The sequence below is a fragment of the Rhamphochromis longiceps genome, linkage group LG9, assembly GCF_057381845.1.
Source record: "Rhamphochromis longiceps isolate RC_006_pf linkage group LG9, R_longiceps_female_GT1.1, whole genome shotgun sequence".
Classification (NCBI taxonomy): domain Eukaryota; kingdom Metazoa; phylum Chordata; class Actinopteri; order Cichliformes; family Cichlidae; genus Rhamphochromis; species Rhamphochromis longiceps.
The window spans coordinates 27391069-27418151 of NC_140565.1; the positions used below are offsets into that span (position 1 = coordinate 27391069).

The window sequence follows — 27083 nt, forward strand, 5'->3', positions numbered from 1 at the left end:
GAAAGGTGGTTATATTGGTTGCTGATTTGTTTTTGTTTTGTTTTTGAATGTCAGAAATGTATTTTTGTGAATGTGGAGATGTTATATTGGTTTCACTGGTAAAAATAAATAATTGAAATGGGTATATATTTGTTTTTGTTAAGTTGCCTAATAATTATGCACAGTAATAGTCACCTGCACACACAGATATCCCCCTAAAATAGCTAAAACTAAAAACAAACTAAAAACTACTTCCAAAAACATTCAGCTTTGATATTAATGAGTTTTTTGGGTTCATTGAGAACATGGTTGTTGTTCAATAATAAAATTATTCCTCAAAAATACAACTTGCCTAATAATTCTGCACTCCCTATAGGTAGGCCCGAGAGGATATAAAACTTGGCGGCAGATTGAGGGCATGTTGTTATTACCTCTGAGCTTCAGTAGAAAAAAATGTGGATTTTCAAGTCAGCATAATTGTCTGTACTTGCCTTTAACTGACTCATATACTGAGATTCTTCTATGCAGGAGGCTCTCATGGGTGAGTGGGTGTTGTTTCCTAGAAATAAAAAAAAAAAGATTTCTAGGAAAGGATAACATTCAATGAATACCAATGCCTTCCATCATGTATGTTCTTGTTCATGTTCATATCTTTCAATGGGAGAGCTCCCAACTGTGTCTCTTCTTGTTTCTTTTCAACTCCACTCAAAACATTTCCCACATTTAACGAGGCCAAAGATCACGGGGCAGATGCAGCACAAAACTCAAAGGCAGATGTATTTCAAACTCAGCTCATTTGTCACCTCTGCAAATTGCATCAATGTTAAAGAGCTATGCTCTTATGTTGTCACCTCCATCACCTCCTCCTTACAGACATTGCAGTCGTGGATATGAGCGATGTGTGTCGGCAGCCCTCCTTGTTTTACCACCTGGGTGTGAGGGAGAGCTTTGACATGGCCAACAATGTCATCCTATACCATGACACCGACCCCGACACTGCCCAGTCACTGAAGGTACACATGCACACTCTCCCATCAGTGTAACTAGTGTTCATGGACACCATTCTTTTACGTCTCCTTGGGACAAAATGATCTGCTGTGTTATTTACAGACTAACATGTCGTACAGTCAGTCCTACCAGCTGTTTAAAATAGCAATTCAGGAATAATACACTATGTCACTGTCCGAAAGTCTGGAAACATATTCTCACATGCTCTTTATCTCCGCACAGGACATGGTGGCACAGAAAAACACAGTAAGTTTCTTATGTGTGCATGTTTTATAAAGATTTCTGTGTGCACACCATCTGTTTCTATTTCTAGAGGAATATTCCTGGCAGATACCGTTCACCCCCATGCAGAAATGCAGACAGGAATGCATATATATATATATATATATATATATATATATACACACACACTCTCACACACATTGTGTACAAGTACACACATGTTAAATCATGAATGGCTCGAGAACGAGAGTCATATTACTTGTTAGTTTTCCTAGAAACTGACCTTCACTGTATGTATGCTGTCTTCTTTGTGTATATGTGTGTTTGTGTGTGGAGTAGGCTGCTCGTCCTCCACCGTTAGGTTTTCCCTGGGTTCAGTTGCCTCCAGAATACAGAGGCTCTGGTCTGAGAAATAAAGTAGGTATCAGGCCTGCATCAAGGCATGCTGGGATATTCCCTAGTTGACTGATAATACTAACAGACAAGGAAGTGAGGATGGAAAACAATGACCTCTCCCTGGGATGTCGTGTGGCTAACAGATTAAAGCCCCTAACAACACAAAGGAAGCAATGGATAATCAGCTATAGCATGCTTTAAGAGTGCTGGATGCATGTGCGTTTTTGCACTAAATTAAATTTGCATCATCTCAGAAAGAATCATGGAATTGCATTTAATCCCACTGTGGGGAATTTACCTAAAAAGTGTTTGTGAAACAATCCTCACTGAATATAACTGAACAGAGTTTAACAGGAGAAACTTACAAGTGTAAATCAGAAGCAGCTAGTTGCTGTGGCCTAAAGTGCTGTCGTTCGATGCATGAAATCATGATGGTGACTGCTTTAAAATGATGTGTGGTGCTGTGACGACCATACTAAATAACTACAAATCTAGTGATATAGTTGTTAAATAAAAGATGTAGAAATATATGTTTTAAGAATGAACACAACAAAAAGACAGTCAGCAGTGCGTGTAAGATTTGTCAGTCCTGAAATGCTTTGCCAAATGCTTTTGTACCTGCAAAGCTTATCATTTCAATTTCAGATTTAAAGGTAATCACATTTGTTCATATGCAAAGCTGGAAGAAGAGGCAGAGGTTAGAGAGTGTTAGGTGGTTCTTAGTACATGAGGCTTATTACTTCTGGAAACCTTCACTGATGTAGTATGATGCTACCAAACAGTCTCAGTGGTGCACTGATCCTCTCATTAATCACTCTAATCCCTACTCTCACCTCCTTATCTCTACACCTGGACTTCTTTTACACCTGGCATTTGCACAAAGCTGTCAAAGTGCTTTTCTTTCTGTAAACAACTTGTAATTAAACCTTCTCTCCTCTCTTTCTAGGCATCCAGTGGTAACTACTACTTCATCCCCTACATAGTCACCCCTAACCACGAGTATATGTGCTGTGAAAGCGATGCCCAACGGAGGGCAAGCGAGTACATGCAGCCCAACTGGGATAACCTGCTGGGCCCACTGTGCGATCCCCTGACCGACCGCTTCACCAGCCTGCTGAAGGACATCCACGTAACATCCTGGTGAGATACAAGTGAAAACAAGGGGCTGCTGTAATCCCACTATCATGGTTTCCCAGTACAGACGCAGATGTAGACTGTAAAGTGCAACTATGTTTATTTTTGCTGTACTCACACAACCAACGTAACAGCTACAGCGGGGAAAATAAGTATTTGACACATCAGCATTTTTATCAGTAAGGGGATTTCCAAGTGGACCATTGACACAACATTTCCACCAGATGTTGCCATCAAGCCAAATATTGACGTCATACAAACAAATCAGAACATATAAGTATACAAGTTAAACCACAATAAATAAAGTGAAATGACACAGGGAATAAGTATTGAATACATGGAGATAACAAGGGGCAAAATGACATAGAAAGCCAGGAGATCACCTGAAATCTGTCAGTATTGATAGAGAAATCCTGTCCCCTATCAGTACTAATTGATATCAGCTGCTTTAGTCCTAATTGATGGCCTATAAAGGCTCCTCATTACCCAGAAGGCACACAGGAAAGACTTCATGATGGGTAAAAGCAAAGAACTCTCTCAAGATCTTCGTAATCTTATCGTTGAAAAGCATTTTGATGGGAATGGTTATAGGTGCATTTCCAGAATGCTGAATGTTCCTGTGAGCACTGTGGGGGCCATTATCCGGAAATGGAAAGTGCATCAGTTCACCATAAACCTGCCACGATCAGGTGCTCCACGCAAAATCCCTGTCCGAGGAGTCCAAAGAATAATCAGGAGGGTTCTCCAAGAGCCAAGAACCACTCGGACAGAACTTCAGGAAGACCTTGCATCAGCAGGTACTGTTGTTTCAAAGAAAACTATAAGCAATGCACTGAACCGCCATGGCATCCATGCACGCTCACCACGCAAGACTCCATTGCTGAACAAAAAGCATGTCAAGGCTCGGTTAAAATTTGCGCAACAGCATTTGGAGAAGCCTGTGGATTATTGGACGACTATAGTATGGTCAGATGAAAGCAAAATTGAACTTTTTGGCAGTCATTCTACACACCATGTTTGGAGAAGACATGGCACTGCTCACCACCCCAAGAACACCATACCAACAGTCAAGTTTGGGGGTGGAAGCATCATGGTTTGGGGCTGCTTTTCAGCAAGGGGTACTGGCAGACTTCATATTATTGAAGGCAGGATGAATGGAGAGATGTACCGGGACATTCTGGATAAAAATCTGCTGCCATCTACCAGGAAGCTAAAAATGAAAAGAGGGTGGACATTTCAGCAAGACAATGATCCCAAACACAAGGCCAAGGAAACAATGAAGTGGTTTCAAAGAAAGAAAATCAAGTTGCTTGAATGGCCCAGTCAATCACCTGACCTAAATCCCATAGAAAATCTATGGAGAGAACTGAAGATTAAAGTTCATAAAAGAGGCCCAAGGAACCTTCAAGATTTAAAGACCGTTTGTGTGGAAGAATGGGCCAGAATCACTCCTGAGCAATGCAGACGACTGGTCTATCCATACAAGAGGCGTCTAGAAGCTGTAATCACCAACAAAGGCTTTTCTACAAAGTATTGAATAAAGTGTGTTCAATACTTATTCCCTGTGTCATTTCACTTTATTTATTATGGTTTAACTTGTATACTTATATGTTCTGATTTGATTGTATGACTTCAATATTTGGCTTGATGGCAACATCTGGTGGAAATGTTGTGTCAATAGTCCACTTGGAAATCCCCTTACTGATAAAAATGCTGATGTGTCAAATACTTATTTTCCCCGCTGTATGTGTGCTTAAAAATCAAACCCTTCTTGTCTTTAGCTCAAAACACAGCCTCTCTCTTTGTGTGTGTGTGTGTGTGTGTGTGTGTGTGTGTGTGTGTGTGTGTGTGTGTGTGTGTGTGTGTGTGTGTGTGTGTTGCATCAAGTTTCCATTTCTAAGGAAATCAGAGGTTGATTAGTCAATACTGTGTCAGTCAACCACCTAACAGTGCTTCATGTCCGCCCCACCTTCCCTTCTGGAGCTTGGCAGAAACAGCACCTCACAGTCATTTACAAGAAAAGCACCCCCCCCCCCCCCCCCTACCCAAAAAACAAACAAACAAACTACTAAGTAAGGAGTAATATAGGCTTTCAGCTAAATGTGGTGCCATACTTAGTTATGAAATGTAGTAAAACGGAAGTGTAAAGTAATAACGTAAGACAGAATTTACAAAACACCATCTGAATAACATACTTAAGTATAGTATGTTATTACAGTACAATAAAAGTGCTTTATTTGGTGTGTTCTGGAAAGATAAATGTTAAATATATTGCAAAGTGTTGGAACATCAGCTTAATCTCAAATTAACTTAATATTTACTTTTAAAATGAGTCATTTGCTGTGTCAACACTGGTTAAATGAGTTGTCACTGGTAAATGTATCATCTTCATCTTAAAGCATGAACAAAAATAGCCTGTTCACAAGAAATATTAGGTTATAACAGAAATCGGTGTCAAAATTTCCACCTCCAATGTCGTGTGTAAGGGCACTGGTGTTATCTGCACACTCTGCACTGAAAATCAAGCAGATTTCATCCCTTCTGTATTACTGTGATTCATTCTTTGCTTGTTTAAGCAAAACCTGCTATGACGCCTCACACAATGTCTTCCGAGTACTTACGTCACACCCTTGCTGACTCAGCAGCACTGTCTCCCCATTAACTTCAGAGTCCATTTTAAGATTCTGGTTTTAACTTAAGGTGCTTCAAGCACCAGCTTACATCAGTGAACCTTTACATCCTTTTGTCTCCAGCACGTCCCTGAGGTCATCTGAGCAGGGCCTGCTAGCTGTGCATCATACAAGGCTAAAAGCTGATGAGACAGAGCTTTTCCAACAGTAACCCCCAGACTCTGAAAAGCTCCTTCTGAGCTTGTGATAGGTGGACTCTGTGTTTTCTATTACAAAACAGCTAAAAACGAATCTTTTTAGACTTGTGTTTGGCTACCTTTTGTTTTTATCTTCTGGTATTTTGTCGTGAAGCATTTTGTGATGTTAGGTGCTTTAGAAATAAAATTAAAAAGGAGTTGGAGGTAATTATTCTAGGGATGTTCCATGCATTTGTTTTGCACAATGCAGTATTCCGACTGTAGGAGTCTATAGTGAGGATCATTGTTCATAGCTTTTTGTTAGTACTACCAACTGACCATTAGCACTCAATAGTAATCTCATCAAAACAGTAAGTAATGTCTGTTTGCTGCAAAATAAGGGTTGGTCCACTAGAGGTCAAAAATTGTTCTTTAGATCAACATTAAAATGAAAGCTTCTTTTCTTCCTCTGTTCCTTGTCTGTGTACATATAGTGCTTCCTTTAAGGACACCCTGCTCAACGACATCAGGAAGGCTAGGGAGAAGTACCAGGGAGAGGAGCTGGCTAAGGAGCTTTCACGCATTAAACTCCGAATTGATAACACAGAGGTCCTAACACAGGACATTGTCATGAACCTGCTGTTTTCCTACAGAGATATACAGGTACAAACACATCAAACATGACCTTCATTTCTTTCTATCAGCTGGGAACTTCTTAAAAGTTATTACAGACTGAAGTTCAGAATGACATTTATATTCTAAATGCATTATCATTAGGTTTAAATTTAATGCCCCTTTTGTGGCTTCTCTGACAACCAGGACTATGATGCCATGGTGAAACTGGTGCAGACTCTGGAGATGCTGCCAACATGTGATCTGGCTACCCAGCCCATGATCCAGTTTCATTACTCCTTTGCCCTGAACAGGTACGCAGCAGCTCAATGAAACTGAACATTTTGATGCCCAAACCCTGTGGTAAAGCAGATTTATCTTCTTTAATTCTTTTTAGGGATCCCACATTTTTTGTTTTTTGTGCCTTTATTTCACTGAGGACATTCATTCTAACATATCATATAAAATGCACCATAAATATGCAGTGTGGTGATATCAGGAGCTAAAAATGTAGTAACTGCATGTCAAAAATGCAACAGACCACAAGTCTAGCATTCTGTGAAAAATACATTTTTGTTGTTCAGGGAAAATTAAGTATACTGTATGATTTAACAACTTTAGCAGCAATAACTTGAAGTCTTCATTTTCTGTATGACGTTTTAGCCTTTCACAGCATTGTAGAGGGATTTTGGCTCAGCCTTCTTTTACATTTTCTTTAATGTTGCTTTTGTTCATTGAGGTTTACAGGCACTTGTTTATACACAGCTCTCTTAAGGTTCCCCCACAGTATTTCAGTCAGATTGGAGTCTGGACTTTTGCAACACCTCGATTGTTTTCTTTTTCAGCCATGCTGTTGTAAATTTTCTGCTGTGTTCAGGATTATTGCTCTGTTGCATAATCCTGCTTGAGCCAAGCTTTAGCTGTTGGAAGGTTACCTCACACTTACTCTAGAGTGATTTGGTATATAGAGAAGTTCATGGTCAAGTCAATGACTGCAAGGTGTCCAGGTCTTGAGGCTGCAAAGCAAGCCCACATCATCACCCCTCCACAACCATGCTGACAGTTGATATAAAGTCTTTATGCTGATATGCTGTCATTGGTTTTAACCAAACGTGGTGATGTCAAGTATGATCACATATCTACACTTTGCTTTTGTCTGTCCAAAGGATAATGTTCTGGTGGTCTTGCGGTTTGTTCAGATGGAACTTTCCAAACTTAAGCTGTCCTGCAGAGATACCTTCTCCAGGCAGCTTGTTCAGGCTTTCTCTCATTGTACTGTGATTAACTTTAACATTTAACATGCTAACTGAGGTGTTTAAAGTCTGTAGCTCTTGATTTTTTGTTTGAAGTTTCTCTAAACATTACAAGATCTGATCGTAGGGTGAATTTGCTAGAACAGCCACTCCTGTGTTAACACACACCCGAATACTCCAGGCCAGTAAACTGCCCAAACTGCTTTTGAGCAGGTAGTTAGGCTGATGATCAGTTATCAAGTGCATTTAATTAGCAACACCTGGCTGGTACTTGCACTTTTAATTCCTATGGAAGTAATAAAGGTGTACTTCTCAGTCTCATGAAAACGTTTTCCTTCATGTGCATGTGAATGTACGTGCAGGAGGAATGCTCCTGGAGACAGGGAGCAGGCTCTCAGAGTGATGCTGCAGGTGTTGCAGTCCTGCGAACATCCTGCACCAGACATGTTCTGCCTCTGTGGACGAATCTACAAGGACATTTTTCTCGACTCTGACTGCAAAGACACTAAAAACAGGGACAACGCCATTCAGTGGTGAGAACACACAGAAATAAATGCATCTTATTCACATCTTATTGTTTCCTTGTGTGTATTCATCTGTATTTCCTCTTCCACCTGTCAGGTACAGAAAGGGCTTTGAGCTGCAGCCCACTCTGTACTCGGGTATTAACCTAGCTGTCCTCCTCATAGTTGCTGGCCAGCAATTCGAGAGCTCCATGGAACTCAGAAAAATAGGTAACCTGATTCCCCCTTTGACTTGTTCTCAGCGGACTCTCAAGTCAATGTGAAACACCTAAGTTGTGTATTTTCAGCATTCAGTTTGCATTCAGTAGCTCCTTTTCTTGATATTTCTGTGGTACAAAAGTCAGCTGAGACCATGCCACTTCAGTTTCAATCAGACTGCAATTACAATGTTCACTTTTTGTCTTCTTATAATCAGGGGTGAGGTTGAACAGCCTGCTGGGGCGCAAGGGTTCCTTGGAAAAGATGAATAACTACTGGGACGTCGGCCAATTCTTCACCGTTAGCATGCTAGCGAGTGACATTCCTAAAGCTACTCAGGCTGCAGAGAAGCTCTTCAAGCTGAAGCCACCTGTTTGGTAAGAGAGAAGATCTTGTAAATATATAAAAGTTGCAATGTCAATGCATGTTTTTCATAATAAAGATTAGTTTTAAATTTTGGTCACATTCTGATCCCCAGGTCTCAATTTTTTAAAGATGTATTCAGCTTTCATAGTTGTAGTGAAGTATCAGGACATTCATCTTACAAAAGTACATTTGTTTTTATAATGCAACTCTTTTATTTAAGTAAGCCCAAACATGCTACAAAAAAACAGTTTACGAAAACAAAATTTCAAGGAATTGTAAGTGTGATGCTTTTTATTTTAATGATTATAATTGGTTGTATTTTCTTCCAGGTATTTGCGTTCAGTAGTGCAGAACTTACAGCTGATCCAAAGGTTTAAAAAGCAAAATTTGGAGCATTCTCCTCAGAGAGAGAAACTCAACTTCTGGATGGACATCATCGTCGAGGCCACGCAGTGCACCACCAACAGACTGCGGTTTCCAGTATGTAAACATATACATGCATTCATGCTGAAAAATGATGACTGAGGGGTTCAAAATCAAATGTTTTGGTGTTTGTGTTTACAGGTGCTGATTCTGGAGCCCACCAAAGTTTACCAGCCATCCTATGTGTCTATCAACAATGAGGCTGAAGAGAAGAACGTCTCCATCTGGCATGTTTCTCCTGCTGAAACGGTCAGAGCATTGCCCATCTAATCATCTTCCTGTTAGGAATATTGTCCTCCGCTCGGAAAAATTCTAAATATTAAATAAAAATTTATTTAAAATGGTGAATGACTTAAACTAAATCAGACAACATGTATGCAAACAGAAGGAACTTTGATGTGAAATCTTCCATCACATATTGTGACTGAATAACACGTAATTACACAAACTCATTGCACCCTCATTTTGTCCAGTATTTTAATTGCACCCGAGTATACCAGGGTGAAGTACCACCAGTATTACCAGTAAACAACAAAAACCACCAAAATGCTATATCAGAATTTAAATTAGCCTACATCTTGCCTTTTGTTTAACATGCAGTGCTGATCAAACACATTATAGTGAAACGAAGTTTGATAACACTTCACATTAATTGTAGTCAAACATCTCAAGACAGGTGAACATAATGCTGCTTCATTGATTTTTAATTTTTTTTGTAAGGAGTACATGGAGGTTTGGGCTCAGATAGTTTTGGGATTCAAGTTTTATTTTGCATCCATGTGGAGTCTGTTTAAAGATTGTTGACTCATCATTGTAGAAAAAAAAAGAAAAAGTGTGTTGCAGACACTTAAAGCTGAGCCAGCATTAACTAAATTTGCTTCACCTATGCTAATTCAGAAATGCTAGAGGGCTGGAGCCGTCCAACTAAGTAGACAGAAACATATACATATATGCATATTTGTTCATTTACCTGCTAGAACCTACTGGAACAAAATGTTAGAGCTGAAACACTTTATTTGTTGATTGATTAACTTCTGTTTTTTGTTACAGAAAGGTATTCATGAGTGGAACTTCACTGCAATGTCCATCAAAGGCATTAGGTATACAAGAGACATGTTTGGGAAACAAATAGAAATAAATAGAAAACGTACATTTTTGTTCAATTCAAATTTCTCTTGTGGTTTTATGGGCCTGGGCTGCAATTGTAGTAACTCAGGGAACTCAGGAGTGGTGCAAACAAGCATATAAATTGTGGCTCCCTGCAGCTATATCCATAATACATGAAGTAAACAGAAGAACTAGCTGCCAGGAACATCATTAGGGATCTCCAGCTGACCTGTTCAGCCTCAATATTCAAAACAGTGACATATTGTGCAAAGCTTCAATTACTCAGTGCAACCGGAGGAGGAAGAAAGAAAAAAATGCAAATATCAGTAAGGATATTCCTCGTGGTTAATGGCCAGTGCTTACTGTGAAAAAACCCCCATCACCCATGCTCTTAAATACAATTTGACGATCCAGGTAAAAGTCTGGCTATAGAATAAAACAACTTTTTTTCGTGTTAGAATACAATCCCTCAACACAATTTGATTGTCTGCTCTCCTGCTTACCAATCTAAATTACTCATTTATATCCATGTATTATTATTATACTGTGAGCAAATGTAAGTTTTTTGCACGCTAATGAGATTTACTTTAATCTGTGAAAAGGACTGTGTTATAAAATACAGCATAAGGAAGAGTTAAATAAAATAAAGAACAGTGCCCAGCCTAATGCGGCCCTTCTGTCTGCAGTATCAGTAAGTTCGATGAGCGTTGCTGCTTCCTCTACGTCCACGATAACTCGGATGACTTCCAGATCTATTTCTCTACTGAGGAGCAGTGCGGTCGGTGAGGACAAACACCTCTAGATGTGTTTGTGTAGGTGTGTGTTTGTCATGTGTCCGTCCGTGTTTGTGTTTGTACACTTCATACTATATGCGCAGATGTGATCTGAAGGCCTAGAACTGTAAATAACTGTAATAATGTCTGTGTCTGGTTATGTGTTTCAGGTTCTGCTCCATGGTGAAAGAGATGATATCTGATGGTACTGGGAATGCTGTGGAGCTGGAGGGGGAGGGTGATGGAGATACGCTAGAGGTCAGTGTGAGCTTGAAAGTGTGCTAACACACACACACACACACACACACACACACACACACACACACACACACACACACACACACACACACACACGTGTGTGAGATATTTAATGGAAAATATGGAAAATATGTCATTTCTATGCCTGTTTTTCTGTGCTACAGTATGAATATGACACCGATGAGACAGGGGAAAGGGTAGTGTTGGGTCGTGGCACCTACGGAGTGGTGTATGCTGGGAGAGATCTCAGCAACCAAGTCCGAATTGCCATCAAAGAGATCCCTGAAAGAGACAGCAGGTAGGTTGACCTACCAACCTACATTCATGGTTCCAAGTCTTTTTGGCATAGCTGACAAAACAAAAGAAATGCATAAACTTTGCTTAATATATATAATAATTAAAATATTTAAATTTTACTGATGGAGAACTGATGGCAAATTCAGTTTTTTTCTTCCACATAAATAAAAGTAAATGCAGTAATTGCATTTAGTATATTTAAGAGTTTATTATGTTGTAGTAACACAAAGAGCAAACAGTCTTTATTTTACAGTTGAACTTAAATCACACAAAAACAAATAGGAGCTTGCAGCAATGTTTTACCAGTATTTAATTTTTAATAATTTACTTTGCAGCAAATGCGTCTGGATTATTGGACAATGAACAGATAATGTTATTTCCAGTGTTAATACCAATGTGAATGTAGTTAATGATAAAACAGAACCTACACAAATAACACACAAAGCAAGGGTACGAAATGCAATTTGTCTTTTCTGATGTCTGTTTTCTTTTCCGTGGACAGGTACTCTCAGCCCCTTCATGAAGAGATCGCTCTTCACAAGTACCTGAAGCACAGGAACATTGTTCAGTATTTGGGTTCCATTTCTGAGAATGGATACATTAAGATCTTCATGGAACAAGTGCCTGGAGGTATGTTTGTACAAACCACAGAAAGAGACACAATTCTGTGTAATAGAAGCTGTCTTGTGTTACCTCCTATTAGGTAGCCTTACTGCAGTATACATCTAGTTCAGCCTCAGTGAAAAGGCAAAAAAAATGTCTTAAGCAGAAAAACAACATATAAGATATTGTGTCTAAATGATGTTTTCTCTAAAGCTCATCTATTTCAGAGAGATATGCTTATGACCACCGAGTTGGTAATTAGTCTAACTAGCTGGGTGTTTTTCCACCTTTAAGATAGGCTTTGGACACGCCTTCTTTCTTTTCTCCAGGAAGTCTGTCTGCATTGTTACGGTCGAAATGGGGTCCTCTGAAGGAGGCAACAATTATCTTCTACACCAGACAGATTCTGGAAGGTCTCCGATACCTGCATGAAAACCAGATCGTCCACCGAGACATCAAGGTAGAAGGAACCCCGCCTGCCATGATACATCTTTGAGGAACACAGCTGTTACTTCTATAAAGTGAAATGTCATTATGACTGAATTTCAAGTTAAAATTATTTTTTAAAGAAACTTACAAGTAGTCTTAGGTTTGAGCTTGTGGATACAAAGTTGTCTTGTCTGGAAGAAAAGACATTAAAGTATTGAGCATTACATAGGATGAATGAGTTTCTTGCTGACTGAGACTATATGGTCGAGTATTGTGGTCCTCAAGTCCAACCTAAAACCATTCATTTGTGCACCATCATGTGGGATCTCAGGCCAAAGTCTGATGCACAAAGGCGACCACATACTGGACACTTATGTTGGTTCTCGTCCTCAAAGATGCACACTTTTCCACTTGGCTACTTTGTCTCTTATTCTCATAAGCTTGCAACCTGTTAGCTTCCATGATTTCCTATTGTTTTACATCAATGTCACATTTCTGGAGGGATTTTTTTCAGGGTGTCTTTAGTCAGCTTTGGTCATTCTTAGCTGAGACTGTGTTAGTTGGCATCTGAGCCTGCAAAAGTACATTCATGTTAAGATACATCAGTCAGTTTGACGTGCCTGAGACATAGGTGTTCTGAATTGGTCAAGAGTGAGCAAGCAGATAAATCAGAAGTAGGTTTATGGGTGAATGACTTTAGAAATAAGGCTAAGAGACTGCTGACAGCTGACACACAAGAGGGACCTGAGACACTGAGAGCCATAAATGTGTACAAATGGCAAAACTGCAGAGCTGGTCCTCGTACTGCAGGCGAAAAATTAGTAGACGAGGTGGGCCGACCAAAGATCCAATGAGAATGGGTTAGTGGGCATGCCCCTCAGAAAATCTCAGAACTCCAGGGAAACCTATCAAATCACACACATATGCATATGTATCACATAGGTGGAGAGAAAAAAAAAAGAATAACTAGAAAGAAACAGCACTGAAGATCAGTGGGAACAATGACAGGGCCAAGAATAGAGCCTCGTGGAACCCCATTACTGATGGGGAAGTACTTGGTGATAATTCTGTAGGCTTCAGTTTAAATAATAATGACCCACATAGTTCAATGCATTTAAATCTCTCCTCATTTGTTTCTTTTTAGGGTGATAATGTCCTAGTTAACACCTATAGTGGTGTCTTGAAGATCTCTGACTTTGGTACCTCAAAACGGTTGGCAGGAGTCAATCCCTGTACAGAAACATTCACAGGTAACCTTTTCGATCATCTTGCAGAATTTGAATTTTACAACAGGTTTTAAAATACATAAACACCCATCAAAACCCATAAAAACATTAAAAAAAACCCAACAAAAAACTATATCTATCTATCGATCGATCGATCGATAGATAGATAGATAGATAGATAGATAGATAGATAGATAGATAGATAGATAGATAGATAGATAGATAGATAGATAGATCTATCTATATATATATATATATATATATATATATATATATATATATATATATACACATACAGTATACCTAAAACCTAAACAATGAGATTACAAAGGCATTAAATAAAAGAAACAGCCTTTCAATATTACAATATCTATAAAAAACAATTCATTATTGCTAGAATATAGTTTAACACGGTGGTTTCATCTGATGTACCCCGAGAGCCATGTGCAATGTACACAAACACACAAGTCTTCAAACTGTTCAAAAGTATTAACTTACTATTAAAATCATTCATGCCCTACTTTTAGCTGCTACTCCATGTAACAGCTATTGGTGACTAATTTCACCTGTTTTTGTGTAGCTAACGGCCCAAAGCTGTTCATGTACCATTTGTTTATGCTGTTAGCTAACCATTTAAACTGTTCATTGTCTATGACTGACAGAAATTTCAAACAATAGCCCAGGGATTAAGTTGAAGTTTGTAATAACAGTAATCTGTTAAATGCTCCCAATTCTTTTGATCGTTGGGCTGAAGGAAGGACAATACTCGGTGTATAAATGCTCAATCAACAAGCTTTTATTCCATACAATTCAACACTTTATGAGCATAAACCATCCGGATGGGAGATGAGTCCGCCTGATCTCGAAGTGTCTGAGCGTTCCTCCAATTCTTATAGCTTCAGCCCCCCTCCACCTAGTCATAAAACCTAAACATCCACATTTTTTCTCTCTCTCAGTGAGCCTAAGTTATGATCTTGCCTTCCTGTGCTGTATGTTCTGTTCTTTTCTATTCAGACAAATAAGGTGATGACTCTCTGAAAACAGTATTTTTTTATACCTCAGCCGTATAATGCATCATAAAACAATATCATTCATTCACAATAAATCAGCAGTCTAATGTAATACAAATCAGTTTAATAACTGTAATAGTTATCACTTTCTTCTTAGTCAGGAGAATAATGCAAACTAAAACTACACAATGATTTCACAATCTTTAATTAGGGGTATAACGATAATATAATAATCTCACAAATCCCACGAAGTTCTCAGACGTGAACAACTTAAAAACGTTCTGCTTGGAAGAAAAATGCACAATGAGCAATTTCATTTCTCTTTAACTCCAATGTCACAAAAAGACACACGAGCCCTGACCTGTCATAAACAGACTAATTCAGTCTGAGATGCATAAATGGAGTCTGAGATATGCTCACTCTCAGACTATGAGTGTAAATATCAAATGACCTTCAAAATGTCAAGAGCCACAATCAGCCTCTATGGAAACAGAGAGACACATGAGTGCATGCGAATGTACTGACATACACATTTATTGGCCATCTGGCCTTCTCCAGCAGCCAGCAAGGTGTGTAATTAGATTAGCTAATCAAGCAGAGGCAGAAGGGTGTTTACCTTTCATTAGGAGCTGTCTGTGTGTGTGTTTCCTTATCCGTTTCTTCTCTGGAGCATCACTTGCTCTTGTCTCACTCTCCTTTTTTATAGCTCTTGCTGGCTCTCTATTTACATCAGCATTTGGAGCAAATGCCAATCTGCACAGAATTTCTGAGCAGACTGGGAGACAAAATAAAATTCTTCTGAAATCTATCTATCTTTAATCTTCGCCTCAGATTGCACTTTGTGTGCAAGGCCATGCAATAAAATGTCCAGTCAGGGTATACACTGTTATAAAAATATTAGCTAACAGAAGCAGCCTTTTGCTACTTCATAGTCTTGGTTTGCAAGTAAAAATGGATTTGTTGACTCTCTTGCATCTCTTTCTGTGTTGCAAATGCTTACACGATATACTTCTCTACTTGAAGGTACCTTGCAGTACATGGCTCCAGAGATAATTGACAAGGGCCCTCGAGGCTATGGGGCACCAGCTGACATTTGGTCCCTGGGATGTACCATTATAGAAATGGCCACTGGGAAACCTCCCTTTCATGAGCTGGGGGAACCACAGGCAGCCATGTTTAAGGTAGACACTGAGCTTATTTGTGTTAGTTTGCGTATTTACTTATGAACCTTTCCAGCCTTCAGCGGTCCAGTTATTTGCAAAACACATGTTTATTTTCTTCTAACACTAAATCTCTGTGGTCTCTCACTTCAGGTTGGCATGTTTAAAATTCACCCAGAGATTCCAGAGTCTTTGTCACAGGAGGCCAAGTCATTTATTCTACGTTGCTTTGAGCCCGACCCTCACAAGAGGGCCATCGCCTTGGACCTGCTCAGAGACACTTTTGTCAAGCACAACACCAAGGGCAAGAAGAGTAAGATCGCCTTCAAATCACCAGGTAAATACAGACATTACTACAATGCCACAAAAATATCATCACATTTCCAAATGGGTTTTACTGCATGATTTTTGTGATGCTCATGTAAATAGTAGTGCTATTTGATTAAAAAAAATACAGGTGAGAAACCAGTAATATCCAAACTGGTTTTTCTTCCCTTTGTGTGAGGTCATAAAACCACATATATTTCTCACTGTCACAGCTGAGCAGCCGGTGCTTTTCAGATGTGAACCCAAATGCAGACCCAGGAGAACAGAACTTGAAATCAAACAAAGAGCGAGCCTTTATTTGGCTGATGGCGGGTGGAAACATGAAAACTAAGGAAACTATGATACATGATGACTCGAATAACAGACTGACTATGATTAACTATGACATGGATAACAGACAACGCAACACTGACAAAGAGAAACACGGGGCTTAAATACACTGAGGGATAACGAGGGGAATGAGACACAGGAGGAGAGCACAGCTGGGAGTAATCTGACATGACAAGACCAAGATGAAGCAAAACTCAATACATTGACATAGGACACAGACTTTCAAAGTAAAACAGGAAACATCACAGACACAGACTTGACTAGGATACAGTTGACCGTAACCATGGGTCACAGAAACAGAGCCCAAAAGACTAGAAAAGATAAACGATGACAAAATCAAAATTCAGTAATGATACAAAACTTAAAACACTGGGTCACTGACCCTGGACTGTGACACTCCCACCCAATCAGTGAAGGTCACACTATGTCACAGAAAATGACATTATTGCATTTAGGCTTCCTTACCCTAACCCTCAACATTTGACCAACCACCACAGTGGATTTAAAAAAAAACAACAACATCATGTGATTAAAGCTATAATTCAATTTAATTCAATTTAATTGCAAGGTCAGTCTCTTAATTGCCCCTGTGTTTTTGCCTTTTCAGTCTTCTGAATCTGAATCTGAAAACTAACATTAACTTGTACCAGAATGATGGGAAGATAAATATGTCGAGAAGGAGAGAAACAGCATTATCCAAAGCATATCTGGCAAATATCGTAGAGGCAGTGTTATGGTAGTAGGCATGTAGCGCTGCCAGTGGAGCTGGGTCACTAGGTTTTATTGATGGTGTGATACAAGTAGCAGGATGAAATGCAATGGTGAATGGCCATAAAAAGTCATATAATAAAGTTGAGTATGGGTAAAGGACAAAATGTCCTTATGTGTGAGTGTATTAAGTTTTAATTGTCTTGCCCATGTCTTATTCCTATTCTTCTTTTTATGTATTCTTCAGACTATATCCCTAACATCTCCCTGCCAGTGCAGGTGCAAGGCGAGGCCGCTGGCAGTAGCAGCAGTGAGCATGGCTCTGTGAGTCCCGACTGCGACGCAAAACACGACATATTCTTTGACAAGAGGAAAAGCTCTGGCTCCAAGAATCTGCTCAAACCTCCCAGTTCTAACTACCTGAGGTGTGTCTGAAACCACATACTGAGATTTTGCATCAGACTGGGATCGGATGGCATTAAGAAAACTGTTTCCTTTTAAAATATTGTTTTACAAATTATTAGAGCAATGAAACAATGTGTTTCTGCAAAGAAATCCTGCTGCTGGTGCTGAAGCTCAGATCATGTGAAACGATGTAAATGAACGAGTGCATCTGTGTGTGCAGATAGCAGGTGGCCTTATTGCACTCACACCGTCCTCCGCTGCCTTTTACAATACTAATTTAACGAGTCCTGATAATTTTACAAGCTTCAGCTGGTGGCTCTGCACACATCAGTCGAGCACCAATGTGCACACATGCATGCACGTCACGCAGCGCTGACTCATGCTACTTCGGCACTTTCCTTTGCACACAGAGTAGCCAGGAGAGGCTTGTATCTGTAAATAAATTAAAGAGCACACTGCTGTAAATCATCTGTTCACTTCATGTCTTGTTTTATGTGCTTCTCAGGTAACTTTGTGTGTGTGTATGTGTGTTGCAGTGTGCCTGATGAGGGTTCAGTATCAGAGGACCGCTCTGTTCCCCCATCTCCTGAGGACAGGGATAGTGGTTTGTTCATGCTAAAGAAGGACAGCGAGAGACGGGCCATTCTGTACAAGGTCCTCAATGAAGACCAGGAAAAGGTCATCTCCAACCTCAGGGAAAATCACATGCAGGTGTGTGTGTGTCTACTTGTGTTATATATAGAGTGGAGATATAAGTCTGGTTCCAGAAGCACACTCGGGGGACATATATTGTTGTGGAGAGAAAGGTCTGTTCACCTGAGCAAACATGATGACTCAGCTTTCCTGGAAGACCCAGTTTAACGTTTTAGTTATAAAAGTAGTGGCTTTGTCTCCAGGAAACAAGGGCAGATCATAAGCCACATTTTACAGGTAACTTCTGCTAATCACAACCTGCTTTGGAGCAGTTTATGTTGAGAATTTAATATAGGCTGGAAATGCCACGCTTTCACTGATTCTTTTATTTACAGCACTGTATAAGTGTGGTGTAGATGTTCTGCTGAAGGAATATATTTTATGTATATAACCTACAGAGCCATACATACTAACACAAATTGCAGTTTTTATCTAGAAATTTTTGCTACCTGCTCATCTGTTAATGACTCTCGAGTAGACGGTGTCCCAATGATCCATTTTGTGCAGAAGAGTCAAGTGATACATCAAATCAAGTGCACACAGAGCTCTAAGCATAAAGCTGGGGTTAATGGGAAGAGTTGATAACCACCGTAATGAAATCTGGATCATGATACCCCAGCTGGGGTTTCAGATTTTACCAAACCAAAGAAAGCCTGGCTATGTTAGACTTGCTTCATATTATACCCCTATGATCTATGTCTGAGCAATTTGCAACACAGATTGTCATTACTGTTTCACTACCATGAATCCAGTGCAGTCACAGGGAGCCTAATTGCAATCTAAAATAACTGTTGTTCCTGATTCTTCCATTGGGGGGCGTAATTGGTCTTTCAGAATACTAATATCCTTCCCTAGATAAAGAAATGTACTTTATTGCACAGGGTAAAATCCTAAAAGATAAAGATACAACCCAACCAGGAACAAAAATCTACAAAATCACTTATAATTTTTAAATTTTTTATAATAATCTTAATAATATGGGCTTGTAATGCTACAGTTATTGATCACTAGGCTTAAATTGCACACTCTGCTAAAACTGTGTGTAGGGTAGCGAGGATCTCCAGCTGTCCATCGATCACATCAAGCAGATCATCTGCATCCTTCGAGACTTCATCCATTCCCCGGAGCGGCGCGTCATGGCGGCCACCATCTCCAAGCTCAAGCTGGACCTCGACTTTGACTCCACATCCATCAACCAGATTCAGCTGGTGTTGTTTGGTTTCCAGGACTCGGTCAGCACTAACCCACACCCACACACACACACACACACACGCATGGTTTCATTCCAATTGTTTCATTAGAGAGCAATTTGGGGTTCATTTTCTCGCCCAAGGATACTTTGGCACGCAGACTGGAGCAGCCAGGGATCAAATCACCAACCTTTGATTTGTAGATGATGAGTGCTACCTCCTCTGCCCTCCCCAGAAAGAAGACTTCAGTTCAGTTTACTTTCTGTACCTTTCGTCTCTGACAATAATGACAGTTTGTTTTTTAATTGGTGTCCTTAACTGCCAATTAAAAAGGCCCTAAAAAGTATTTCCACGTTTTCCACTAGACATCTTGCCAAAAACAATCGAATAAATGTACAACCAGCTATAGTGAGTGTGGAATCTTGTGAGTGTTGAAAAAAAAACTACAAATAAAAGTGTCTATACTGTAAATGTCTGTGCGGACCTTCTCAGGTGAACAAGGTCCTGAGAAATCACCACATTAAACCCCACTGGATGTTTGCCATGGATAACATCATCCGACGAGCTGTGCAGGCTGCAATAACCATCCTTATACCAGGTGGGCATCTCTGGCAGCTGCAGCCTGTCATAAGCTTTTTACTCCATCTAGTGGACATTAACATCCATGCTATTTTACTTTTCCGATTTATGGTTTAGTAGTTTAAGTAGTAGAGTGCTCGCAGAAAGCCAACAACATAACATCAATTACCTTGACCTATGACTTTTTTACTAACACAATAGAGCTGCAGACCCACTTTGGCCCGGCGTCAGAGTGTGAGGGAGCAGAGAAGGAAGACGAGGTCGATGAGGAGGAAGCAGAGTTTGGACCCATTTTAGTGCAGCAAACTGACGAGACGGGGACAACGTCCGATCACACACACTCTGCGGTCAGCACTGTGAACTCCTCCCACTCCCACGAACATCAACGCTCACATCATCATCTAGGCGCCCAGCTGGGCAGGCTCAAACACGAAACCAACAGGTACCCACTTAATTAAATGTTTTGTTTACCACGGTTAAGGTCAGGTGGAAACCTTCACAGGCTCATGTGGAATTTTTTCTCCAGGCCTGCATGCACAGGTTTCCACTTGTAACTGAAGCAGGAAGCGGAAAACAAGGACAGAACGTGAGGTTACAAGCATACCCACGTACACTGTCACTATCTCTTCAGGGCTGTTTATGATAGGTGGCTGACATACCCACAGGGGCATGAAATGGAGCAAATTTCTGCACAGTCCTAATACACAAAACAGTATGGTGCCAGTAATCACCTTAATCAGATGGTAATTACTGGCACCATGCTTCAATGATACAGAGAGGGGTTTTCCTCAGCTCTTACATTTGCATTTCAAGTTGTTTTGTTTTTCCTTACTGGCTCACAAATGCGGTCATGTGAGTGGCATCTATCAAACGCAATAATGTCTTCATTCATACCATCAAGAGACATGTGATCAGTGATTTCATCATCACCTTTTTTTTTAGCTTTTCCTTTACTGCTTTTAGCTATTAGTAACTTCAACTTAAGACGCTTTAGTTCATTACTTTAGATTTAATCTTTTTCAGCCATTCATTCAGATTTTGGTATTTGTTCTCAGCATTTCTGCTTCATTTTTGCCTCTCAAACACTCTCAAACAACACACCTGCAGCTGACTCTCTGCAGACTTTTGAATTTTTAATTGAGATAGCCTCGTGGAAACTTTATTAATAAGTACCACAGTGGAAATGGGACTGCAAAGAACAGTCTGATACTCATGTTGACTTTGTAAAAACTGCATCTGCACTTTAGCCCTGTGCTTGTACATGTCGATTTAGTCATAATGTAAAAATCTACTTTTAGCTGCTTACTGCATGTTTGATTTGGCATGGTTTTTACACTAGAGATAATCCCAAAGGCATTTATGTCTCCTCCTGAAATAGAACTGGGGATTTTCTCTTGTTTGACAATTGTGTAATGCACTATAATGCGATTCTTGTATTTAGCCGTTGTACTGTGTAGCTATAGCTCCTACCAATAACTGACATTAATGCGTGTGTCCAAATCAGTTCCACTATGGAATTTCAAAGCAGGAAGTTTCAGTATAAAATAGTTTGTCCAAACATCTTTACATTGTGTATACCAGGAGAAACTATAGAAATTAACTTAACAGATATTATTGTTGTTGCAGGCTGCTGGATGAGCTGCTACAAAAGGAGAAGGAGTACCAGCAGGTCTTGAAAGCCACCCTGCAGCAGAGAACACATGATTTAGAGTTGGTCCGAGTCAGACACAGACCCCCAGGTAAACTGAGTCACTCACACACTCCCTGCTAAGAAAAAGTGCCATGTTTAAATATGCTTAACTTTTACAATCTGACTTCTAAACTGGTTCCATAAAAGACTTATTTCTCCAGGGAAGAAGGCTAGGAACATTTTGAAGGTATTTGCATGTTTAAGATGAGACTAGATAATAGAGATTTAAGTAAGATTTAATGTTATTTAATGTTGTTAATTTGTTGCAATTTCTGAAAAAGAAGTATTGTAAGTCAGAGACCACAGTCTATAAAATTAGACCCTGTATCCATATCCATAAGGAGTTAGATCAGGAAAAGAATACTGGATAATAATGTTAGGGTTGAGTTAGGTTGGGATTCAGTTGTGGTAACACTATATAATTTATATATTTATTTTTTGCATAAATGTATGATAATATTCCACAGATAATATTGTAAATAATTCAGCACTGCTGACATGTGCTTGACACTTAGTAGGTTGTGTTTTTACATCTGAAATGTGATTCCCGCCCAAAATAAAAAGGAATGTAAACTCGTAACCAGATATGTAGGTACTACGACTGCTAGCATGAGGCTTCTAATCTCAAACAAATTAATGCCAGATAGCCAAGAGCAATAAACTCTACCAGCATCTGAACAAAGTTTAGTCACGGGAAGATTTCTGGGCTCCATGGAAAAGATAAGGTAGTGAATGACCACACAGTCTGCAGGAAGAGCTGAACAAGACTAGAGCCATTGTGAGAGTGAAGGCTTCAGGCCAGAGCCATAAAATGTAATTTCCATGGGTCAGGATGCAGATGGAGATGGGAGTGATCCTGTGTTGCATTGTCCAAATAGTTGTGGATGGACCTGTATTAAGTCCTAGTTATCATTCAATTCATTCTTAAAAAATGTTTGTTCTAAACCTACAATGTTTGGAAACCTGTTGCTCTCAGTGGTAATGCTTATGGTATTTTTTTGTGGAAATCTGAAAACCAAGAATTCCTCAAATCCTGTTTCAGGCTTTGAATTAAATCTTCTGCAGATGGGATCAGAAATTGTAATTGAGAGTTAGTTACTCTACACTCCACCAGTATAAACAGTGAAAAAATACAAAATGCTATAGCATTTTTAGCAGCTTCTATTGCACATTTCTATTTCTATTAGTAAGTTAATGATATAGGGCTTATGTTCACAACTGCTTGATCGTGATACAAAAACACTTTTTTCTTCTTCTGTTATGAAAAAGAGGAAGTAGGGGGAAATAGATTGTACAGCTTAATCCAACAGGAAGGTTTTAAATCTAAACAAATGCCTTTCCCTTGAATCTTTCTCAAAGACATTATAGCCTCCTTACCTAAGACTCTATTCTTTAGTGTAATTAATCTCTAATCCAGCTGGTTTAAAACCCTCCTGAGCGCCTAATGGAAATTTGAAAGTGCAGTCTCTCACACACTCTAATTTATTTAGAGTGCTGCACCCAATGATAATGATAGGTATCAATTTTATGTCCTCTACTGATGATCCATATATTGTGAGAAAAGACTTCTTCCACTTCCACATATTGCAGTTCAAATATTTGGGGGTCAGACAGTTGGAGCAGCAGAACTTTACGTGGTAATGTGTATATATTTCAGATTATCCTGTGAATTTAAGAGAGAGCTGTGCTTTAATTAGTGGTTTGAGTTTGGCTCTTTGCCAGGGACTTTTTCTCGTTGCAGCTATTTTTAAAAGCCCCCGGCATTATTTTGAAGTCCTTGTCAAGTTTAGTGTACATCTCTTTGAAGTTGCACGTCAGCCTGTAGCTGCTTGTGCAGCTAGTTTGACATGTATAGGTGCCAAAGTGATGATCTAACATTCTTGTGCTGTCGTCATGGAGAAGAGATCATTAACCCTGTCATGCATGAATTATGACAACCTCAATCAGGATTTTTTTCTTAAGTATCTTATTTATCTTTAGGCATGGAGGATGAATTAAGTACTTAAAAGAAAAATCCTGATTGAGGTTGTCATAATTCATGCATGACAGGGTTAAATAACAGTAATTACAATGTAACACGTCATCCAAGTATATTAACATTAAACGACCATTGGGTGGCAGGGTATGGAGTGACACATCAGTGTGCAATGTAGTGTTTTATGTGCAAGTATACCATCAACACTGACACAAATACAAGAAAACAGCCTTTGACTGGCTGCTCAGTGTAGTGACCAGAAAGGGTTAATACTGAAGATCAACATGTACTTTGAGCAAAGTGTTCTTATACCTGTCGTTTCAGACATTTCACCTCCATCCATCCACCACATCCCAGCAGACCATGAGCCAGACAAGCAGCTCATCGACTGGCTGAAAGAGCAGGGCGCAGACCCCGACACCATAGACAAGGTTGAGTATCTTTATATAGGCCATTAGTGTGCAGCTTATCATTCTAGTGCACCGTGGCAGTGAAGTGTCAATATAAAGTAAGAGTGCTTCTGTTTTGTCCTAGTTTGTTCTTGAGGAATATACACTGACGGACATTCTTCGTGACGTTACCAAAGAGGACCTCCGGTGCCTACATCTACGGTATCTGCACATAAGTTATATAAAGCTAGTCCTGCAGTCTGAGAAATAAACACATTTCATAAAAGTCATACATTTCTTTCCAAGTACATGAAGAGTAAATCTTCATCATTGCCTCCTTGACATTTACCTTTTATAGGTCACTGACTTTCCAAACTCCTCTGATGTTCCAGAAAACATTAGAATGGTTAAATCACACCATTTTTCTTCCACAAGGTTAAATGGTATCTCACTGTACGAATAGCCTCTTCTGAAGTGGTCTGATGTCATTTTACCGTTTATAACTGCAAAAGTCTTTTAGAAACTAGGGATGCTGCTGACCTCGGTTATCTCCTGTCACAGAGTAATAGGTCAGAGTTAAATAAAGTCAGACTTTTGCAAGCATACAACAAATGTTTGTTTTGCAGCTATAAAATACTTCAGAACTGTTGACCCATTGCCATTAGCTTCTCCCATGGCCTATAGTACTGCATACCAACTTAATAGATTAGCCCCACAGATTACCACTTATCACAAATATATGATTTAGCATTTTGACTCAGTAAAACGGCAACATTTTAACCAAAAACAATGACAGATTGAATGGTTTTGCTTTGTGACAAACCATTGTTTCATATGCTCTGGCAAGATTTCCCACACAAGACTGCTGTACTGATGTGTTTGATAAGACTTTATCATCCTTTTTTTACCTCAAAGGACATAAGCGATAAGAGAGTTAACCTTACAGCCTTTTTTACTGCCTTTTTCTAGTTATACTTTTAGCTAATAATTAACATGCACATGTAGGTGTGATGTGCTGTAACAACATCTATGCTTCCTTTCAGGGGCGGAATCCTCTGCCGGATCTGGCGAGCCATCCAGCGGCACAGAGAACGAGACAGGCTGGCCAACGACAAGCGCTCAGAAAACAATGCATGATGGAGTAGAATTCTGTTGTGGGGAAAACACGCACATGTTCACACATTACCATGATCTCTCCTTTTTCTCTGACTCTATGGTGCCTTTTTAAAAAAATGTTGTTTTTGTGTTGTATGTACAGGACTCACTGAATCCACGTAGAGTCCGACTTGACCAGACCAAAGTGCTTTAGTGCAGGCACTACTGTGTGTACCTTTGTGCTTGATATTTATGAAACATGCTCCCCTAATGTTTCTTCAGAGCATTGATTCTCAAGCTTTTTTGAAATGTTCACTTTCAGGAGTGCCACAATTTTTGTATTTAAACAAGCACTACAGCCCTGAACTTTTTAGGGACTTTTCAGAAGTCACATGTGACCTCTTTAACTTGACTGCTCCCTGGTACAAGCACGTCATGTGGCATTAACGGGTGTCATGTTTACTGCCTTCACCTTCAGCCAAGCTCCAAATATGCAAATGTTTCTCGAGTTTGTTTCTGAAATTGTGCAAAATTCAAGAATGACAATAGGTTTAATTTCACATTGTGTCTTTGGCCATCCTAATGTCAAGGCTCTGTTTCTCCCAGAAGGACATGGCTTGAGAACCACTGCTTTAGGATGTTAAAATCTGCTGTATATTGGTACAGTCAGCTGTGCTGTCTATGATGAAAAGAGTCCTCAGCATTGAATGAATTTAGGTATCTGCTGTATTGCGTTCTGCATCTTTTAGACTTGCATTCTTCTAAGCAAACTGTCCTGCTTAGCTTAAAATGTTGTGTCTCTAAATATACATTTCAGCCTAAATCCTTAAATTAAACATAATGTAGCATGCACATATATCACTGCTGCTGATTAGATTTTTATGCATGTTATTTATTAGTCGTAACTACTCTCTTGTATTCTCTATCTGTATTTAATTTATTTTTTATTCCACCTGTCATATTATATGTTCTTTACAATTCCAATAAACCTGGGAAAAGCAACATTTTTGGCTGATTTGCTTCAGCATCACCTCTTGGTTTTCAGGTATTTGTCCGAGGAAGAAATGAGTCCGGTCATTTTCCGTGTTTCCGCCAAATCATTAATGTTCGAATTTTCTGGCTGTTTCATTTTAAATGTTTTAAAACAGTGTTTAGGCCCATCAAGGAAAACTACACCACTATGCAGGCAGTTTACATAAGACTCTTTAGCAGTGTGCATGGTTCTGCTGATTCTGCATGTCTGTCGTCTATTCACCTGCCTGAAACCAGTTTACCAGCCCACAGATGACCTTTTACCTACTTTGTAGGTACTTGTTTGAAACTATTTTTTTGGGATTGTGTCACCTTACTCGCTGCACACTGTAAACCTATCTTTTAATGTACATTCTCTAAGTAAATTGTGATCTGTTTAGTTAAATATAAACCAAGAGTTGCCTGTTATCTATAAGAGTTACCTTCCAGATAGCACGTTATTGTATTTTGATGAATAGATCTGAAGAATTATATTGTACTGACAGGTATGATTTATTTTTTAGGGCAAAAACCTCATAATAGTGAGAAGAAAGAGAAGAGCGCAAAGGGAGGAAGAATGGAGAGAGAGAGAGAGTTAAATGATTATTAATGATTAAATGCAGTAAAATCACACGGGAAGCGAAAAAGGCTGAGAAAAGAAATGCTCAGTGCATTATGAGATCGCAAAAATGAGTACACCCCAATTATAGTCTATAGAGAAAAGCCACAGTTTAAGACTACAAAATTCAAATTAAAAGGAATTCAACCACAGGGGGTCTAATGATTCATTTAAGAGGTGTCCAGCAGACAGGTGGCTTAACAAAGAAAAGCTCTTCCCATTTCATGCTGTCAGCAATGGCTCCACATAGAAGAGAAATGTCACAAAATCCAAGAAAGGAAATCATTT

At 39.4% G+C, this 27083-nt stretch overlaps 1 protein-coding gene across 2 annotated transcripts in view; it reads left to right on the forward strand.

Annotated features, from left to right (window-relative positions):
• Positions 1-26153, forward strand: part of map3k15 (mitogen-activated protein kinase kinase kinase 15) — a 29920-nt gene extending 3767 nt beyond the window's left edge. The window contains exons 2-30 of one of the 2 annotated variants that reach the window (XM_085419124.1): positions 853-992; positions 1210-1233; positions 1549-1626; positions 2552-2745; positions 6040-6208; positions 6365-6471; positions 7773-7943; positions 8032-8144; positions 8350-8509; positions 8828-8978; positions 9063-9170; positions 9972-10021; positions 10715-10810; positions 10972-11059; positions 11224-11357; positions 11859-11986; positions 12289-12419; positions 13533-13638; positions 15648-15805; positions 15938-16121; positions 17397-17574; positions 18091-18265; positions 19294-19479; positions 19930-20035; positions 20218-20458; positions 21643-21755; positions 24006-24112; positions 24216-24292; positions 25114-26153. In XM_085419124.1, the coding sequence (XP_085275250.1) occupies positions 853-992; positions 1210-1233; positions 1549-1626; positions 2552-2745; positions 6040-6208; positions 6365-6471; positions 7773-7943; positions 8032-8144; positions 8350-8509; positions 8828-8978; positions 9063-9170; positions 9972-10021; positions 10715-10810; positions 10972-11059; positions 11224-11357; positions 11859-11986; positions 12289-12419; positions 13533-13638; positions 15648-15805; positions 15938-16121; positions 17397-17574; positions 18091-18265; positions 19294-19479; positions 19930-20035; positions 20218-20458; positions 21643-21755; positions 24006-24112; positions 24216-24292; positions 25114-25207 (3767 nt within the window). In that variant the 3' untranslated portion in view covers positions 25208-26153. The remainder of the gene's footprint in view (positions 1-852; positions 993-1209; positions 1234-1548; positions 1627-2551; positions 2746-6039; positions 6209-6364; positions 6472-7772; positions 7944-8031; positions 8145-8349; positions 8510-8827; positions 8979-9062; positions 9171-9971; positions 10022-10714; positions 10811-10971; positions 11060-11223; positions 11358-11858; positions 11987-12288; positions 12420-13532; positions 13639-15647; positions 15806-15937; positions 16122-17396; positions 17575-18090; positions 18266-19293; positions 19480-19929; positions 20036-20217; positions 20459-21642; positions 21756-24005; positions 24113-24215; positions 24293-25113) is intronic. The other variant, XM_085419125.1, reaches the window with a different exon arrangement.
• The last annotated feature ends 930 nt before the right edge of the window (positions 26154-27083 follow it).